The sequence below is a fragment of the Nematolebias whitei genome, chromosome 14 (assembly GCF_014905685.2).
Source record: "Nematolebias whitei isolate Nwh7 chromosome 14, NemWhi1, whole genome shotgun sequence".
NCBI classification, from domain to species: domain Eukaryota; kingdom Metazoa; phylum Chordata; class Actinopteri; order Cyprinodontiformes; family Rivulidae; genus Nematolebias; species Nematolebias whitei.
The window spans coordinates 22085582-22104602 of NC_056511.1; the positions used below are offsets into that span (position 1 = coordinate 22085582).

Below are 19021 nucleotides of genomic sequence, written 5' to 3' on the forward strand. Positions count from 1 at the left end.
TACGTCCGTATGCTCTTTGTGGACTTCACATCCGCCTTCAACACCATGATCCCCCAAACCCTGATGGACAAACTATCCACACTAGGACTAAGCCCCTCCATCTGCAACTGGGTACTAGACTTTTTAACAAACAGACCACAGTTAGTGAGGATCCACAACCTCTCCTCCTCCACCATAACCCTTAGCACTGGCTCTCCTCAGGGATGTGTGTTGAGCCCCCTCCTGTTTACTCTGCTCACGTATGATTGTGCAGCTACCCATCCAGGCTGTCACATTGTAAAGTTTGCAGATGATACAGCGGTGGTGGGATGCATCACAAACAATGATGAATCCAGCTACAGGCAAGAGGTGGAACACCTGGAGAGCTGGTGCAGAGAGAATAACCTTCACATCAATGTGAAGAAGACAAAGGAGATGATTGTGGACTTCAGAAGGAACAAAAACATCTACACCCCCCTGAACATAAGAGGATCTGCGGTGGAAGTGGTCTCCAGCTACAAGTACTTGGGTGTACACATGAATGACAACCTCAGCTGGAGAAACAGCACCACCAGCCTGATCAAGAAAGCTCATCAGAGACTCTACTTCCTCAGACGGCTGAGGCGAGCTGGTCTGGGAAGCTCAGTCCTCACCTCCTTCTACAGGTGTGCAGTGGATAGCAGCCTGTGCTCGAGCATCAATGTGTGGCATGGAGGCTGCACAGCTGCAGAAAGAAAAGCTTTGCAGAGAGTGGTGAAGGCTGCACAGAAATCTGTTGGAATCAGCCTCCCCACCATCACAGACATCTACACCTCCAGATGCAGGAAGAGGGCCACCTGCATCATGAAGGACCCCACTCACCCAGCACACACACTTTTTGCCCCACTCCCCTCAGGAAGGAGGTTAAGGAGCATTAAGTGTAGAACCACTAGACTGAGGAACAGCTTCTACCCTGAGGCTGTTAGACTCATGAATCTCTAACTAGAATAATCACTGTGAAAAACCATATCATGTTGCTGCTGATCTGTTTCATGTTGCTGCTGATCTGTTTCAAAGTTGATGTGTTCGTGCGTGCACATCTGCTCACACAGACTCATGTTCATGTTTGTGCTGATGTTCAATGTTTTTATGTTATGAGTGCTTAGTGTATATTTAGTTGATGTTTTTCTTAGTTCATATCTTAGATGTTATTACTGTTTTTCTTATACATTTTATTGTTGGATGTAACTGGGACCCTGTGTACATAATTTCGCTCCACCACATGTACCACATGAGGTGCGAATGACAATAAAGAAACTCTGACTCTTGTAAATGAGCCCCCGGGGATAAATAAATGTTGAATTAAGGCATCAGGATACAATATGATTTATTTAAAAGGACTAATGTGTTGTATCAAAGACAATAAATGAGGATTTATTAGATATTTCATTGTCAGTGAGTCTGTCTTAATGATTTTTGGTCTAATTTCAGACCTCTAAGAATGTATTCAGATTACCTGCAATACCGTATCTGACCTCCAGGGGCAGCAGAGTTTAGAATTGGATGACCCGGATGTTGATTGGCTCTGTGTTGAAAGACCACGCTGCTTGCGTGGTGCTGCTACTTTCTTCACACTAATGGACACCTTCGAGCTGTTTCGGAAGCTCGGAGCTGGAGCTAAATTTGACTTGAAGAGATTTGGTCTCGACGCCGCTCGATTTAAGGTGAGTTTGGTGTAAGTAGGTGGTAAAATGCTGTCAGCTAATGTTAGCTGACCGCTTCTTCCAGTATTGCTTTTTTCTTTTTCGTTTTAGCGGTGAAGGACAGCATCAACTTTGGAAGTTACGGGTTATCTGTTAAACTCATAACTAATATTATCCTGTGTGATATATTTGTAGGTTGTCAGATCTCAGGGAGAAAAGGCAACTTCAGATTGTCTCTCTGAGATCGACTACTTTGGCTCAGGCTCAGCTAATGGAGCCCAGAGACGTGATGAGGAGGAAAGTGACCGCGGACACTCGACTGAGATTGGGAAGAGGAAGCGCAAGGAAGAAGAGATAGATGTGAAGCGCCAGAAGAAAACGAGTAGAAGCAGCACGATGGAGGTGGGAGGTAAAGGAGGCATTATTATTATTATTTAATATTGTACAACTTCTTATAAGATAACCTAACTGCTTCTCAACCAGAGCATGTTAAGATTAACTTATTTTTCTTTTCTGGAGCCATGTTGAAACAAATATATTAAGACATTTCAGTATTTGGTCTTAAAGAGTAGCGTTATAAAGTTTGGTACATCTTTAAAATATGTAGAAAAAGTAACCCGGTTATAAAGGCATCATAATTTATTGTGCTATTTGATATTATTGATAAAACCTTGTCATCCCTCCCAGTTCTAAACATCACATTCTTATGAAGGTTCTGGGGAAAGTAAATATCCCAACAGTTGCTTGTTATGAGATTTGATACCAACATAATGTAGCTGTCCATTTTAGAGTATTACCTCTCTTCTGTCTGTCTCAAGGTGCTGCTCAGCAGCTGAGTGACACTCAGGGCATCACTTGGACCTCCCTGGACAAAACCCCTCAAACCCTGCAAAGAGACGGGAATGGGAAGTCCTCGTTGAAGAGACTGAAGCATCTTCATCTGGAGAAGGTCTTAACAAAATCCAGACATTATGTTCTGTTGAAATCATGTTCAGAGGGAAAAAAAATCCTCATGCATTGTAACGTTTTACCTTTTGCTGTTTAAAAGTCTTTTTTTTTGTGTGTGCCTTTGTTTGATTTTTAAGGTGAATCAAATTCGTGCTAAACACCGTATAAATGTGCACGGCAGCGACGTGCCCGACCCTGTGTGCACATTTGAGGAGCTGCAGTCCGAGTATCACCTCCACACACGCATTCTTCAGAACCTCAAAGATGCAGGGCTGAACTCTCCAACGCCGATACAGATGCAGGCGATACCGCTCATGATGCACGTGAGTGCACGGTTAACGGATGAGGAATGGGGCAAAGATGGTGATTATTGAGAGGATTTCTGTTCGTCTCGTTTGTCGCTCAGGGTCGGGAGCTCTTGGCGTGCGCTCCCACGGGATCGGGGAAAACGTTGGCATTCTCCCTTCCGCTGCTCGCCCACCTGAAGCAGCCAGCAAATCTGGGCTTCAGAGCTCTGATCATCTCTCCAACCAGAGAACTGTCTAGTCAGGTACACAAACACGGGACTGATTTGTCTTAGTTAAAAAACCAAAACAGGTCTGGGTGGTCTGTCATTTTCTGTGATCCTAAATACAGTTGGATTTGTTGTGTTCAGACCCACCGAGAGCTGCTCCGCCTGTCAGAGGGAGTCGGGTTTAGAGTTCACATCATTGATAAAGCTTCCCTCGCTGCCAAGAAATATGGCCCACAGTCAAACAAGAAATATGGTATGTGAAAGTAATGGTTTTTATTTGAGGTAGAACATGTACCGTATTTTCCGCCGTACACATCGCTCTGCCCTGTAAGTCGCATCAGTCCAAATATGTCTAATAAAGTGGAAAAATCCATAAATATGTCGCCTCGCCGTATACGTCACATCTATTATGCGTCACCGCTGACAACCCGGAAATGTGGGCCGGTGCTGTGCCAAAAATCGATTGGCTGCTAAATGGCGGCCGTGGGAGCGTGCACGGGAGGACTTTGGTCAGCTGTGGCCGAGTGGTTAGAGCAGTCGTCCTCCAATTCAAGAGTTGGGGGTTCGAATCCACCAGCAGTCACATGCCGAAGTGTCCAGCAAGACACTGAACCCCTCATAGCCTCTGATGTGTCCCGTCAGTGTATGAATGTGATAAAGCACTGATTATTCTCTTTAGAATGATTTATTCAATTAGCTTTGTATAAATCTAGTAGAGTGCTGTATAAATGGGTAATGAGGCACAGATTGTTGTAAAGTGCTTTGACTGTGTTGATCAGATAGAAAGGCGCTATATAAGTACAGTCCATTTACCATATACTTTAACAAGAATTTAACAAGATTAACACTTAAAAACAATTATTTGCTCAAAATTATAGTACAGGTGGTTCCCAGTCTAACATTTCCTTAATAAATGCACTTTGACAGTCAAATCAGCTGCATTTCAAAAGTATTTGCTGCCCCCGTGCTCCGGGAGCACGCAGACCGGGAAGAAAAAAGGAAGGAGGAACACTGCTCATTTCTTCGCAATTTAACAAGAAAAACACCTAAAACAATTATTTGTTTGTTCGAAATTATAACAAATGTGTGTCTCAGATGAACTTTTACTTAATAAATGCACTTTAATGGTCAAATTAGCTGCATTTCGTCGGGGCGGTGCAGCGAAATGAATCTGATTTGACGGTTGCTCCAAGCAGCGAGCAGAACGAAGGTAGCGGACTTTGGCAAGCCGATTGTGTCGTTAATAGCTGGCCAGGACATGGTAAATTCAAAAAAGTTCAAGACAAAAAAACAACAAGGTATAAAGTAAATTTAAAATAAATAAAGTCCAGTTGTTTTTGTCTTGAACTTTTTTGAATTTGTCATTATAGCCATGTTTACCTATTACGTGATGCAGTGGCATGCCATACTACTTGAGTGCCATCTAGCGGCTGAAAATGGTAGTGCTCAATTTTTTCAGTCAGAATGAATGAAAACTGTCATATCTCAGCCAAAAATTGGTTTATGATTTGGGAAAAAAAATCCATAAATATGTTGCTTTGGTGTATAAGTCACAGGGCGTGTAAATTATGCTAAACAAACGTGACTTATAGGGCGAAAAATACAGTAGTTCTTTTTCCTCACTGTTTGAACCCTGTGTTTCTGAGAGCAGATATCCTTGTCAGCACTCCAAACAGACTGATCTACCTTCTGAAGCAGGACCCTCCTGCTGTTGACCTCAGCAGGTGACCTTTTGTTAGTTTTTCTGATCTGTTCGTCTTCTCTGTGTGTCGTGAGTTCTCAGCTTACTTTTTTTTGCCCGACTGCTTTGTTGCTCAGTGTGGAGTGGCTGGTTGTGGACGAGGCTGATAAGCTGTTTGAAGACGGTAAGACGGGATTCAGGGAGCAGCTGGCCACGATTTTTCTCGCCTGCTCTGGTGCAAAGGTGCGCAGGGCTTTCTACAGCGCCACGTGCACACAAGAAGTAGAACAGTGGTGCCGGCTGAACCTCGACAGCCTGGTTTCTGTCAACATTGGACACCGGTAATACTCTGCCAGTGACTATCAATATTTCTGTGGATTTATTAAGCTTTTCCTCCTTCGTGTTAAACTATAATTATTATATTATCCTGTTCAGAAACACGGCAGTGGAGACGGTGGAACAGGAACTGCTGTTTGTTGGGACAGAGAGCGGAAAGCTTGTGGCCGTGAGGGACATCATCAAGAAAGTAAGATTGAATTTAAAAGCTTTAATGTTAAAGCTTTTACCGATTGAATGAAGGTGAGTTTTTGTTGCTGTGTTTCAGGGTTTCCTCCCTCCCATGTTGGTGTTTGTTCAGTCCATAGAGCGAGCACAAGAGCTCTTCCACGAGTTGGTGTACGAAGGCATCAACGTAGACGTGATCCATGCCGAGCGCACGCAGCAGCAGGTACGCTTCAACACCAGGCGCTCCCTTCGGTCTGTTTTCATTCCTACATGTGACTTCTACCTCTTCCCTTCTGGCTCCTCTGTCTCAGAGGGAAAATGTGGTGAACAGCTTTCGCTCCGGTAAGATTTGGGTTCTGATCTGCACGGCTCTGCTTGCCAGAGGAATCGATTTCAAAGGAGTGAACCTCGTACTGAACTACGACTTCCCCACCAGCGCCGTGGAGTACATCCACCGGATCGGTTGGTTTGAACAGTGAAGATGGAAAAAAAGCTACTTAGATATGAACTGATTGTTGGAATAAAGTCTCAAAAGACTAAATACTGTATGAGCTAAAAGTTTTTGACCCATTGTAGAGCTTCAACGTTAGTCTGCTATCTGTTTAAATACTAGGTAACTCGCACATGTTTAAAAATGTTGCTCTGATGTGTCTCTGAAGGTTTTGTGCCAGTTAGTTTCTTCACGTCTCTTTGTTTTAGGACGAACTGGTAGAGCAGGGCATCGGGGGAAGGCCATCACTTTCTTCACAGAGAATGACAAACCGTTGTTACGCAGGTAAAACTCTTACTTTAAAAGGAGACTTAATCTCTGCTAACGTTTATATCAGTTTTCATTTGTGCAGAGGTGTTAGAGCTACTAACGGGAAGAATGATGGGGCTAAAGTTGAGATCTGAAGTTATGATCAACATTAATAATTCAAATTGTAAAAATACAGTCTGTAAGTCAGTACAAGTATTACTAAATCTTTTCACTTTAAAGTTTTAGATATAATGACAGAGGGGATACAAGCATAAGAAGTGAATGAGGGCAAAGTCATATGGATTTAGCACATTTTTACTAGAGCCCGAGCTGCCCGACCGATTGGAAATTTTAGATTTCGTGATAGCGATATTGGGAGGGGAAGGCTAATGCCGAGAACAGATATAATGGCTGAAAATATTTTAGTTTTGTCCACCCCCGATAATCTAAGTAAGCAGCTACTTTAAAACCTGTTCTAACACTTGAAGTCTTGAAACAGTCTTCATAATGTGCGTTCACATGTTCTGTCCTCCACTGTTCTCAATAAAGTTATCAAGTGTGTTACAAAAATATAAATTAGACAAAGAAACACCCTTCCTTGTTTATTTTTCAAACTTTCAGTTACGTATGATGAAAGCCTCGTTAGTATTGTCTGTAGCAGTGGTTTTTTTTTGTCTTTGTAGAAAAGTTAAGATTTCAGACAAACGATGCATTTCATTGAGGACGACAAAGATAACATTACTAACCCTGATCTATATTTTACCTCTACGTTAGAGTTTTTGTTCTAGATAAAGTTTTATAAGACAATAGTCTATGCTAGGTTACCTAAAGATTAGCTTGCTAACTTAAGAGGCATGTAGCTACCTTACCATTTTATTTAAAGAGCACTTAAAACAGCGACAAGGCCAACCAAAGTGCTGTACAAACAGAAAAACAGGCAACACACAAGCAACATACAAAATGAAGTTAAATCAGAATAGTTTGGAGGATTGAAGAGAATTTATGACTGATTTTTTTAATTTATTTTACAGATCAGTTCAAATAAACTTACCATGTTTTGTTCAGCAAAAGCAAAATATGCTACCTGCTTCAGCTGTGCTGAAAGTGAAAGTTAAAGTGAACGGCCATGTCTTGCAAGTAGTTCGCATGCGCCCTCTGCTGGATACATTGTGCAATCACACCTTTTGCCAGTAAGGACACGGCTGGTTCCCAGTGTTTAAATCGGTGCATAATGGGACAATTGTCATAGATACCAATATGTCCCCTAATGCCTATATTGGCCTATAATATCAACCCTACCAGTGTGTCGGTCAGGCTCTAATTTTTACCTTCAGGGTCGTCGGAGGCCAGATCAGTACAGTTGATCTTTATAAAAAAAACTCTTTGTCTACCTCGGCTGTCACAAGCCAAATAAATAAATAAAATAACACTAAATACATTGTAGGCACCACAAGTTGCTGAATGCTTGAAGATTCTAAATCTGATTTCATCTGATTTTATTTCTTTTCATTTATTGGTTTATCTCAAAGTGACAGAACTCATTAATAGTTATTAATGCACTAAACAACTTTTTTCCCTCCCAACAGCATTGCTAATGTGATAAAACAAGCTGGCTGTCCTGTTCCAGACTACATGACAGGCTTCAAAAAGATACACAGGTAATGGGTACAGATGGTGATAAACTCATATTCGAGTGTGTGAAGCACATGTCATTTGGTTGTTTCAAGTGGTCCCCCATTATTTTAACTTTTAGTTATGATTTTCTGGTTTATTCTGTTTCTATTTAGCAAAATAAAGCGAAGACTTGAGAAAAAACCTCCCAAGAGAAGCACCATTTGCACAACTCCTCGCTTCCTAATGAAGGAGAAAGGCAAAGCACAGAAAAAGCAACAAACGCAGAAAGAAGAAACTAAACCTCCAACAGCAGCACAAAGACAAAAAGACATAAAGAAGACAAACAGGCATGAGAAAAAAGCACCAAAAGGAGGGGGAACAAAAAAACACAAAGGCGCAACTCAGAAGATGGGATCAAATTCCTCAGGAGTTAAAATTAAAAAGTGAGGAAGGTTGTCTTTGTGTGGAATTTTTGAAATGCTGTGATAAAGGAAGAAACAAGATTAAAGTAAAAAATAACTGTTTTATGTCTTTACCAGGAAGAAGAGTCAGAAAGTTTAATCAGAGACGGCAACGGAGGCAAGAAACGACTTGAGAATAATGTGGACTTTGACTTTTTCATCAATATTTAGCAGTTTTTATTTTCACATTTGTGCATTGTATCATCAAAGTTAAAAAATAAATAAATGTGTGTATGTTATTCTTAACTTTGAGTTTTACTTTACGGTCTGAGTTGATAACCAAGCAGCTGACAGTAGCTAATGGAAATTAAATAAAAAATGTCCTCAAACTCCTCAAGAAATACTGGTGGAGGAATAAAAATGGAAAATAGTATGTTGCTTGTTCTTTCATTTCATTATATATGAGTAGGGGGTTGAAAATTATATTTTGATGTGTCTGAACTGACAAGAGTTGAGAAAATAAGATTAGATTGAAGGGACAGATTCAAGTGTGATTAAAAGATCAATAGACAGCTATTCAGATATAATCTGAGTTCCTTTCTGGTGAATTATGCTATACCTTTATCTTGATAGACTATACTTTATTGTTTGATGCCACTGATGTTTATACAATATAGAAATTCCCACTCTGTATTATTTGTCTCAATCTGATGTCATAACTATTTTTTTTTCTAAAAGGTAGATCCATAAGGAAGAATGTTTATTTTCCTCTGCACACGTTTTGGCTTTTCTAAATGGATTCACTGGGGGGAAAAAAAGACTGATGGGTCATTCCAGTTTTCATACATGTTTTATAACATGCTGTTGGAACTTTTTATCCTAAAGTCACATATTTAGGTGGTTAACCAGAGACTTTTTCTCAATTATGTTATGCGTTTCCACGTAAACTAAAAATATAGCACGTAAATTTACTAAAAACGTTTCTGAACTTTTTAGAGTTCTGGCGTACACATGCGCATTGCGCTCCTAGCGCTTCCTTGATATCGCGATATCGAAGTGAGATCTCGCCCCTGCACTATAGTGCAGGAAACCCCGTCCGCTCTTCCTTTCTCAACATGGCACCGAAGGTGAAGAAGGAAGGTTCGTTATTCTACTAGATCTGAATGAATAAATTTAATAATTTCTCCTATCTGTGCTTTAAAGTTTGACCATATTTGTTTGAAATAAGAGTATAAACCCTTAGTGTTGCCAGAGTACTGCTGACTTGTTTATAAATATGTTTATGGCTAAATGCGTGTTCCGCTCTGTAAAGTTAGCGTTAGCCTAATCATTGCCGACAAAACGTGGTTCACACACAGCAAGTGTAGTTCTCATTTATTCTCTGCGTTTTGTGTGAAATAATTATCCAGTTAATGTCGTTTCGTGGTTACTTGCACATTTAGTCTATTTTCTAACGGCTAATTATTTGGATTAGCTGTTTAGCTTCTGGTTGTCCAGAGGTGCACTGGATCCGCAGAAACCTGTTCAGAACCGAACGTCGTCCGACATGTAGACTTGATTCTGTGAAGCCATTGATTCAAGTGTTGGATTTTGTAGCTCAGGTGAATATTTTCACGTTTGACTGAAGCAACCTTCAAGTTGTCCATTACTTTTGATTATACCTCAGGACAACGTGGCACAAATATAATGGTTAATGATGGTTGAATGGCTGAGTATGAAGTCGATCAGTATTTCTAGTCTTATTAAATATTGTAATAACATTTTCACGTATTGTAAGTGGAATTAAAAACACTTAACGATTTGTATGTAACGACTTATTGTTGTTGCTCTTGCATTCTCATGTTGTAAATGTGTTTGCAAAACTAAAATGTTATATTTTCTTATTCTTAGCTGTCCCTGCCAAGACTGAGGCCAAGTCAAAGGCCCTGAAGGCCAAGAAGGCCGTGCTCAAAGGTGTCCACAGCCAGAGGAAGAAGAAGATCAGGACTTCTCCCACCTTCCGTCGCCCTAAAACCCTTCGTCTTCGCAGACAGCCCAAGTATCCACGCAAGAGTGCTCCTCGCAGGAACAAGTGAGTTTTGACCACTCGTGTAACGAAAAACTAGTGAACGTTGGTGCACATGATGGTGTTTGAGCGATCAAAGTATGAAAAAGTCTGATTACAGCTTTTAACTGCTGATGCAACCTCAGTTCACTTTCATAGTTTCAGAGATTTTATAAGCTGCAGGTGAAAGTTTAGGTTTAAAAATCATTTTTTGTTTGTTTTTAGGCTGGATCACTACGCCATCATAAAGTTCCCTCTAACAACAGAGTCTGCTATGAAAAAAATTGAAGACAACAACACACTTGTGTTCATTGTTGACATTAAGGCCAACAAACATCAAATCAAAAACGCAGTCAAGAAGCTGTACGACATCGACGTCGCCAAAGTCAACACGCTCATCAGGTGAGACGTCATCTGCCAGTACTTCAGATAGATTGTGTGAAAACGGATATTTAAGTATTTCCTTTAGCATAGCAGGCAAGAGAAAATTAATCTGATGGGTGTTACAAAGCAAGTTTGTTGTAATTTATTATTTCTTTGTTTAAACCGAATAAACAATTAAGACTGGTTATTTTAAGAGTATTAACTGTTTATATCACAGATCATTTAACGCCAATTCTGCACAGTGTACATATATTCCCAAAATAATTGGCAACATTTGTTTATAGCTTTAATAACGAGTTTTAATCGAATTACATAATCAGGCATCAATATCTGCAGGCAGCACTTGAGGTTCACCTTTAACTGAATCAGTTGCTTGTAGTGTTTTATTTTTTTAACCCATCTAGTTTTAAATGTTTTTGTGCTCAAGTTAATGTATTTTTCTTTTAACCAAATTTTGTCTTGCAATGGTAGTTTTTTTTTTTTTTTTTTTTTAATTAACACATTATGGAAAACTTAACAAATGATGTACATTTCACGTGAAAGAATAACTTCTTTGCTCTTTGTCAGGCCCGACGGCGAAAAGAAAGCGTACGTTCGTCTCGCACCAGATTATGATGCATTGGATGTTGCGAACAAAGTAAGTTTTGAGCAGGGTTCATAAATGATTTATAGTTTAAGCTCTTAATATTTTTCAGTTCTGTGCACGTGATGTAAACGTTTTAGTCTGATTGCCTGTGATGCATTCAAAGGAACCACTGATGCCAAACTCTGTCAAGTAGGTGTGTTCACACTTTGAACGAGCTTTGTGTAATTTTCCCAATTTTCTTTTTCCCCCTCAGATTGGCATCATCTAAAGTGGCTGGAAAACTTGTAGAGGAATAAATATTTGTAAAAACTTGTTCTGTCTCGTGTTTTAAAGATGCTGCTGTACAGAATTTAAACATTTCCGTTCCTGACTGTAAAGAGGTGAGAGTTTATAAGTAGCATTTAAAAAAAGAAAATTGTAAATTACTTCACAATTTGTTTGAGCTTTCACTGTTGTCTGTATTTAAAGACACGTTAGGCGTATTTAGTGCAGATACTGGTAGTTTAGCTTTGACTTTAAAGGCAAAACTTGTAAAAAAACAAACCATCTAGTAAATGTTCACACAAACTGCTTTAAAAAATACTGCTTACTGAATGGGAGCTGCATGTCATTTTTTTGTCTGAGGTCAATTTCTGTGATAGCTTTTTTAAATTTAAACATCCAAATATTCATTATCTTCCATTTCAAGCATAATTATAACACTGAGGTCAGTTGTATGGAGGACTGAATGTGATCAAATAAATACACAATAATGGAATGTATCATTTAATTATTAGAAACATTAAGTTATATAAATTATTAAATACACCATTATTTATTTCATGATATAATTGTGCATTTCATGATTTATTCAATCTTGTCACATTCCACCCTCGTGTGTCACCATGAAATTGTTAAACGTCAGCGTCTCATCAAACAGTGGGCGGGACTAACGCTGAGCATGTGAAATCCATTGCTTTGGTCTGATGTCAGTTAATTTTATTTGAAACTCAGGAGTGTTCATGCAGTGGCCTTGTTTACAACAGAGCCGAGCTTATACAACAGAAAACCTTAACCTGTATAAATTAAAGATGAATGGGGGAAAAAAACAAGCATACAAAATATGTGAAAATGGTGTTTCAAAGAAAATAAGGAAAATCATAAAACTTTTATCTATTATGCATTTGTTTTAATGTTATATTTTTATCCATATTTTGTATATTTTCAGAGTTCACAAAAACTTATCACCATTGCTCTATAATGACACCTGGTCTATGTGATCCACTTTAAATGATTTATTTAGGAAACTTGAATAAATCTAGGCTTTTTGTGAGATCATGCCAGTGATTCATATATCATTACTCCTAACTGCACTCATGCAGCTATTTTATCATTTTTTTTAAAAACTAAACAATACCATAACATTTGAAGCATGAATTTATATTACTTGTGCAAATTAATACATAGGGTTATGAAACAAGTGAGAAACTTAAAGCTCCACATTTCCTCCCTCTGTACCTGAATAGTCCTGCAGCCCTGAGGGACTCCTTCAGAGCAGCAGCACGACTCCTTACTCTACTCCTCTGTCCACCTCATCAGTGCCTTACCGTAGTCTTGTGGTTTAACTGGGTGTTTTACAATGTTGTGTTGCTTAAGCTCTACAGATTTTCCACAAACCGTTTCTTCACAGTTTTTGGAGTTGAAAAGCTTCACGTGACCCCGTTAAGCTCCGTCATCGTGTCTACAGACTGAGATAAGAGCACTAGCAGCGTGACACTGCGTCTCCATGCATTACCCAGGTGGAAGAAAAATGCATTTAATTTAGACAAGATCTCAATGGTTACTTTCCAACATTTCCTGTTAATGATATGCATTACCTGAAATGACTGAAGTAACAAAAGTATCGATTAATTCAAGAAAAGTTTTGGTATGATCCTGATAATGTAATCTGTTTAAACCGTATTACAGCTATAAACAAATATTGCCAATTATTTTGGAAATGTAGTGAGGTTGACATAATTTCATGGTGACATTGGAGGGCAGAAGGTGATAAATCTTGAAATTTAAAAAGTACATTTCATTATTTAATGGTATATTTAATAATTTGTGTGTTTAATAATTATACATTTAATTAAGTGTGTAATAATTTAATCACATTCTGTCCTCCATACAGTTGTAGCATGATGGATTGTGTGTAGATACAGTTAGATGCTAAGGCAATTAAATGTAAAATAAAAAAAACTACATACAGTGGGTTAAATGTTTCTGAAAGTTCAGACAGATGTGAACTACTGCTGCATGGACAATTCACTCCATTAAACTTAACAGGTGAACTTTAAATGTAAAATATATAAACTTTTTACAGTAAAAAGCACAGGACTAAGCACATTAAATCACAGTGATGCCACAGCATCAGCTGGTTATGACAGGAAGGTCCGGACCGTGCCTTTGACCAAGCCTCTGCATATCGGGCACTTCCGCAGGGACGGTGCACACTCTTTGCACACCACAAGGTGTCCACATGGGATGAAGACAATGTTGACCTCCTTGTCCATGCACACCTTGCAGGTACGCTCCTCCTGCAGGCGTCGCAACTGCTCCTCCATTGGCAGGTCTGCAGTGGTGTGGAGGGGTGTGTTAGGGAAATGTCTACACCTGCTTACACTTATTAATGAAGAGCTTATTTCAATGGATCTCCAGATGAACAGTGAGTTCAGTTTCATACCTGACAGATCTTGGCTCGGTGAAGTTGCTTCATTCGACTGAGCTGAAGGGAAAAAGGGACAAAACCAGGTTTTGGTAAATGCCATCAACAACATTCATACTCTAAATAAAAGCAGGATGCAGTCCAGACTGATGTAAAATATGTCTAGTTTTGATCAGTTAATTTTAGTTAAATTAGTTTCCGAACGAACACAAGGCTCTGTGAAAGGCGCACCCATGAGGTCTCTGAGGAGGTGGACGTCGTTTTTCTGGATCCAGTTGCGGAACACCTCAGCTGCAGCGTTTCCTTTAGTGAGAACGAGCTCAATCAGCCTGGCCGTCTGCTGCTGGGCCGACGTCTGAGCCTGGAGACTGCTGTACTCCTCAGCAGCTGCAGGGTAAAGGAAGCAAAAACTTGCAATTAAGACCTTTATTTCACAGGCTTGTCTAACTTTGATCAATATTTTTTCTTTTGTGGGGAAACTGATACACCATGGGTGAATAAATAGAAGTTAGCATACACAACACGTTTTGCTCTCTTAAATGCTCCAGCACTGGCTCGACACTCTTCAGACGCTGGACCAACGTTGCCTGGTGTCTCTTCACAAACGTGAAACCATCTAAAACAGAAGAAATTTTATTTTGTTAACCAACATCGAAACAAATGAGCTTGACATTTTTAATGACAGAACATGTTGACAGGATGTTCTGAATGTCAGCAGCACCTGAGGCCATGGCCTCGGCCAGCATCTCTCTCTCCTCCTCCCTTTTCTGGTCTTCGGCACTCAGCAGATCTGAAACCAGCTCCTGGACCGTTCGGTAGTTTTCTCCACTTGTCAAGATCTTGCTCTGGACGGTTTGCTTAACTAAACTGCGCTCGAAGCCCATCTCTAAAGCAGATTTAATCACAGGCGTGTTCATCATGACAGCATCTTCAGACCGCTCCTCTCCTGGACCCAGGTGGACCACTGCAACACAACAGATGTTCTGCTGCTTGTAAAGTTTATGGAATTTTTTTATTTTATTTTGAAACTCGGGATCTAACTGAGAAAGGTTTAGACCTTTCTAAAAATTGTCTCAAGTTCATGAACAGGGTTGTTTAGCCATCAAGTGTTAACTCTCACTCACCAGGAGGATCCATAAACTCTCTGGAGTTGTCTCCATTTGTTAAAAGCTTTTAGAGAAAAACAAAACAAACTCATTTAAATCTGTTATTGATTGTGGGTGGGGGGTGGGGGTCTAAAATGTTGCTATATAATAACCTGTTCAAACAGCCGAGGGAACCGAGCTTGAATCTGGTGAACAAACTCTTGTCCTTTCTCCTGAAGCAAATATTCACACCTGTGACCAAGAAAATTATTATTATACATCAAACATCATTCTCAGAGACGATTAACTGACAACGTGTTCAGAAGAAATAAGTGCTATGGATTGTTGTTGGACAGGATGGTGTTCTTTACCGAGGAAACCATTTTGCATGTTCCACCCACGGGTCGTCTCCAGACTCCCAGCACCGCAGACCTCCGTCACAGCAGAAACACTTCACGTCATCGTTTCTCCCTTCGAGGAGAGAACATACGAAGCCGTCAGTAAAACTAGTGGTTTAGGGGAATTTGAAGTGGAAAAAGACTAACCAAAAGTGAACTAATCCCTGAACTGTAATTTGTCGTAATACTACGTTTAGATTTACTGTAATATTTTGTTTTTGATCAGTCCTCCATAAAAATTGTGAAATTTTCACAACAAATATTCAATAAAACAGAAATGGAAAAAAATCTCCTGTATTAAAAATCCCCTCCACTCAGGACCAGTCTAAAAACATTAGCTTTCTACATATTTAAACAAATATTAATTAATATTCACTAAGCTTAGCTAAACTGAAATATGCTTTGTGTTTTTAATAACATGCAGGTAATTTCTGTATAGTCTAAGTATATATTATTTATTGGACAAATATTTTATGAATTAAAATATGAACACACAAAAAAAAGTTTCCTCTTCTTTTGCTCCTTTTTGTCCTTACCTACGTAGTAGAAGCCAGCCTTAGCCAGCTGCTCGGGACGCACAGGAATACGAGACGGCCAGTTGACGAAGGTTAGCAGCCTCTCCTCGCTCTGCTGCATGGACGGGTTGGACACGTTGGTGAGAGTGAGAGCCCCAGCAGACATTTGGGATGTTACTCCTGATGTTGCAGTTGCTGCAGCGCCAGCCAGCGACACATTGTCGGCTCTGTCCCCGCGGACAAAACGACAGTTTGGATAATGCCTTTGGTGCTCAGATGCAGCTCGGTCACCCGGCTCCCAGTTGTTCAGCTGAAAGGAAAAACAAACTTCAACTGTCAAACAACTTTAAACACACTTCACCTGAATGATGCTAGTTGTGGTTTTCAATGATGCTAAGAACAGAACACCTACTTTTTGCAGAGCTTTTTCACTTTTAAACTACTTTAATGATATTACATTCAGTGTATTGATACAAAGACACACTTTTTGCTAAAGAAGTCCACTTTACTCTCACAAAAAAAACAGTCTTTGCAAAAACACACACCTGCCCACCGCAGCTGAAGCAGGCCACTCTGTCACCTTGTCCCAGGTAGTAGAAACCTGCCTTTGCGAGCTCTGCAGGAGTGATTATAGAGAGTGTCCAGGAGTGAAAGGAGACCAGGCGATCTTGCTCTCTCCGCATGGTGGGGTTGTGACATGTCGGTCTCTGGTGGGACATGTCCTCCACGCCACGAGAGCTCAGCGGGCTGGAGGGCGGCAGGGCAGAGAACGCTGTGTTTAAGAAACCAACCGTTTCTTCACCTTGACTTATTGCTGGGTTAGGAGCAGCAGGGCCTGGACCAGAAAGCTGAGGAACAAAGTAAAGACAATCAAAATGAACACTTAAATACAGGAGAGGACTTTCTACAAACAGAATTTAGAATTTTATTATGAATCTTACTGGTATAGCTGGAGCGATGCGGAGTGGGGAGAAGGCTGAATGAGAGGAGGAGAGCAGGTTAGTGGTGGACGGGAGGCTCTGGATGAAGGAGCATGAAGGAGAGAGCTGTCTGTGCTTCTCTGTCGGACAGTCTCCAGCCTGCCAGCCCTCGGCGGTCACGTTACACCTGAAACACTGAACACGGTCACCCGTGCCGGTGTAGTACCAACCTGCCCTCGCCAGGCTTCGCTCCGTGACCGGAGATGTCGGGAAACAAGCAAAGGTGGAAAGTCGGAAAAGCTCTGGAAAGGACAAACAGCACAGTGTCACATTTCATGAGAACAAACACACAAATTATTATTTTTTTTTAAATAAAATGCCAAAGACAAATAAATTCAGGTACCTGAGGAGTTGTCATATTGTAAGTCAGGTGGGGGCCCATTACGACACAACCCCATCAAAAATGGGCTTTTTTTTAGTTGGAGAAGAGTTTCCATTAATGGATTTGATTGTAGGAAGAAAAAAGAGATGTCCATTACAGGGAGAGGGGTTTGAGAAAACCCAAGGTCTCACTCAGCCACACACACACACGCGCTCAAATGTCACATTCAAAATGAAACTAAGTGAAACTAAGTCAGTAATAAGGGGAAACAGTAACTCAAAGGGGGAGCTTTAAAGACAGTGAAAAAGAAAATGAGATTTACATAAGTGTAAACTTATGACAACAGCTCCTGGGAAAAGAAACAAAAACTAGTAATCCAGCAACCATCATCATTACACATGACTGAATCCATGTTTATACCCTCATACATTCTCAGTATTTCAACTTTACTTGCTTCCAATACTGCCTGAACCAAGCAACAAGTTTAAACCCTGAACTGCAGAAACTCCAACATCACCTTTCCAGTAACAGTGCAAAATCTACGTCTAAAAGAACACTGTGCCATAAAAGGATGATCCATTAAACGTGATTAAAGCAACACCTTGAACTCATTGTGAGACGGCACCATGAGTCAGATCATCCAGGATCAGTGTACACTTTGTTGTCTTGTGCGTTTAGTGACAACCGATCCAACCAATTAAACTTTGACATTTGGTGGGTGAGTCTGTATTTAAAGTAAAAACTAAAAAACCCAAACTTGCACACATACACACAGACCTGGGGAAATTTGCTCTCAAACCCCTCCCCCCATCCTGGACATCCCTTCTGTGGGTGTTTAGGCTTCCATAATTGAATAGTAACAATCCTATTAAAATGTTTTAATCCTTTGGGGGGAATAAAACTGCCTCCTCAGTTGTATTGTTGGCAAAACCTGTAGAAAAAAGATAAGACAACAAAACATTAACAAAAAGATACTGTACATGTAAATGTATTATGTGTTTCAGTATCTTCTGCTTCGAGTACAAACCAGAATCACAGAACAGAAATTTTACAGCTTTTGGTTCAACTCTTCATCAAATAAATGCCTTTCTAATGGAGTGATAATGCTGTACTTATATAGCGCCTTTGTATCTTATCGAGACACTCAAAGCTCTTTACAACAATCTGTGCCTCATTTACCCATTCATACAGCATTCTACTAGATCTCTAGAAAGCTAATTGAACAAATCATTCTAAAGAGACTAATCAGAGCTTTATCACATTCATACACCGATGGAACACATCGGAGGCAACGAGGGGTTCAGTGTCTTGCCCAGGGACACTTGGGCATGTGACTGCTGGTGGATTCGAATCCTCAACTCTTGCATTGGAGGACGACTGCTCTAACCACTCAGCCACAGCTGCCCTGGAAATTATTTTTATGTAAACAAAGTTTCAGTTTCTGTGGGGAAGGTTAAGATCATCTGTAAACAAAATTTGTCGAGTTAAATGTTATATTATAATATTATATAACCTGGAGGGGAAATTAGTGTATTATTTATCCAGGTGCATGCTCAGTAATGTGCAACATTTACAAAAACAACTTAAAACTGAAGGATCAAGTCTTGAGAAAAATATGGAACAAAATAAATGTGGTGCAGGTCAGTTTATTAACAGCTAGACAAGTCCATGCTCAACAATCCAGGTATAGAATCCAACAATCTTCAGTCAGGTCATCTGGACGGTTTCTTTTCTAGACGGGACCTTAAAATGAAAAACTCATTTCTTCCAGGAAGACTGGAATAAGCCATTTGGATTTTATTTTTAAAACTGGGATTGAATCAGAAAACATATACAGTTTAATTAATGAAATTTAAAAAACAGACACTTTTGGCTGTTAATATATTTTGATCCCTACCAATACAATTTTAGTTGTGGCATATATATATATATATATATATATATATATATATATATATA

General features: G+C 39.9%; 3 protein-coding genes and 1 non-coding gene across 4 annotated transcripts in view; 3 read left to right on the plus strand and 1 right to left on the minus strand.

Moving 5' to 3' along the window:
• The first annotated feature begins 1519 nt into the window (after positions 1–1519).
• ddx52 (DEAD (Asp-Glu-Ala-Asp) box polypeptide 52) lies at positions 1520–8473 on the plus strand. The gene is made up of 15 exons (XM_037687401.1): positions 1520–1682; positions 1857–2070; positions 2480–2610; positions 2747–2932; positions 3016–3159; positions 3265–3376; positions 4775–4847; positions 4942–5145; positions 5240–5330; positions 5409–5531; positions 5620–5770; positions 6008–6083; positions 7634–7705; positions 7835–8104; positions 8201–8473. Exons 1-15 carry the CDS (start codon positions 1596–1598, stop codon positions 8220–8222), a joined length of 1956 nt encoding a protein of 651 aa, XP_037543329.1. The 5' UTR covers positions 1520–1595; the 3' UTR covers positions 8223–8473.
• A 665-nt stretch (positions 8474–9138) lies between these two features.
• Positions 9139–11389, plus strand: rpl23a (ribosomal protein L23a). The gene is made up of 5 exons (XM_037688001.1): positions 9139–9202; positions 9953–10133; positions 10332–10508; positions 11058–11127; positions 11330–11389. The coding sequence occupies exons 1-5, from the start codon at positions 9178–9180 to the stop codon at positions 11342–11344; spliced, it is 468 nt and encodes a 155-aa protein (XP_037543929.1). The 5' UTR covers positions 9139–9177; the 3' UTR covers positions 11345–11389.
• LOC119420910 lies at positions 10176–10247 on the plus strand. The gene has a single exon (XR_005187323.1). It is a non-coding gene; the product is annotated as a small nucleolar RNA Z17 (small nucleolar RNA).
• A 1778-nt stretch (positions 11390–13167) lies between the features above and the next one.
• birc2 (baculoviral IAP repeat containing 2) overlaps positions 13168–19021 on the minus strand; it is a 6884-nt gene continuing 1030 nt past the window's right edge. Inside the window, exons 2-13 of the mRNA XM_037688000.1 lie at positions 17084–17993; positions 16702–16982; positions 16306–16608; positions 15782–16070; positions 15219–15318; positions 15021–15099; positions 14887–14932; positions 14484–14726; positions 14280–14378; positions 13994–14149; positions 13781–13822; positions 13168–13669 (exon numbers count right to left, since the gene is read on the minus strand). Coding sequence (XP_037543928.1) covers positions 13476–13669; positions 13781–13822; positions 13994–14149; positions 14280–14378; positions 14484–14726; positions 14887–14932; positions 15021–15099; positions 15219–15318; positions 15782–16070; positions 16306–16608; positions 16702–16982; positions 17084–17216 — 1965 coding nt within the window. The 5' untranslated portion in view covers positions 17217–17993 and the 3' untranslated portion in view covers positions 13168–13475. The remainder of the gene's footprint in view (positions 13670–13780; positions 13823–13993; positions 14150–14279; positions 14379–14483; positions 14727–14886; positions 14933–15020; positions 15100–15218; positions 15319–15781; positions 16071–16305; positions 16609–16701; positions 16983–17083; positions 17994–19021) is intronic.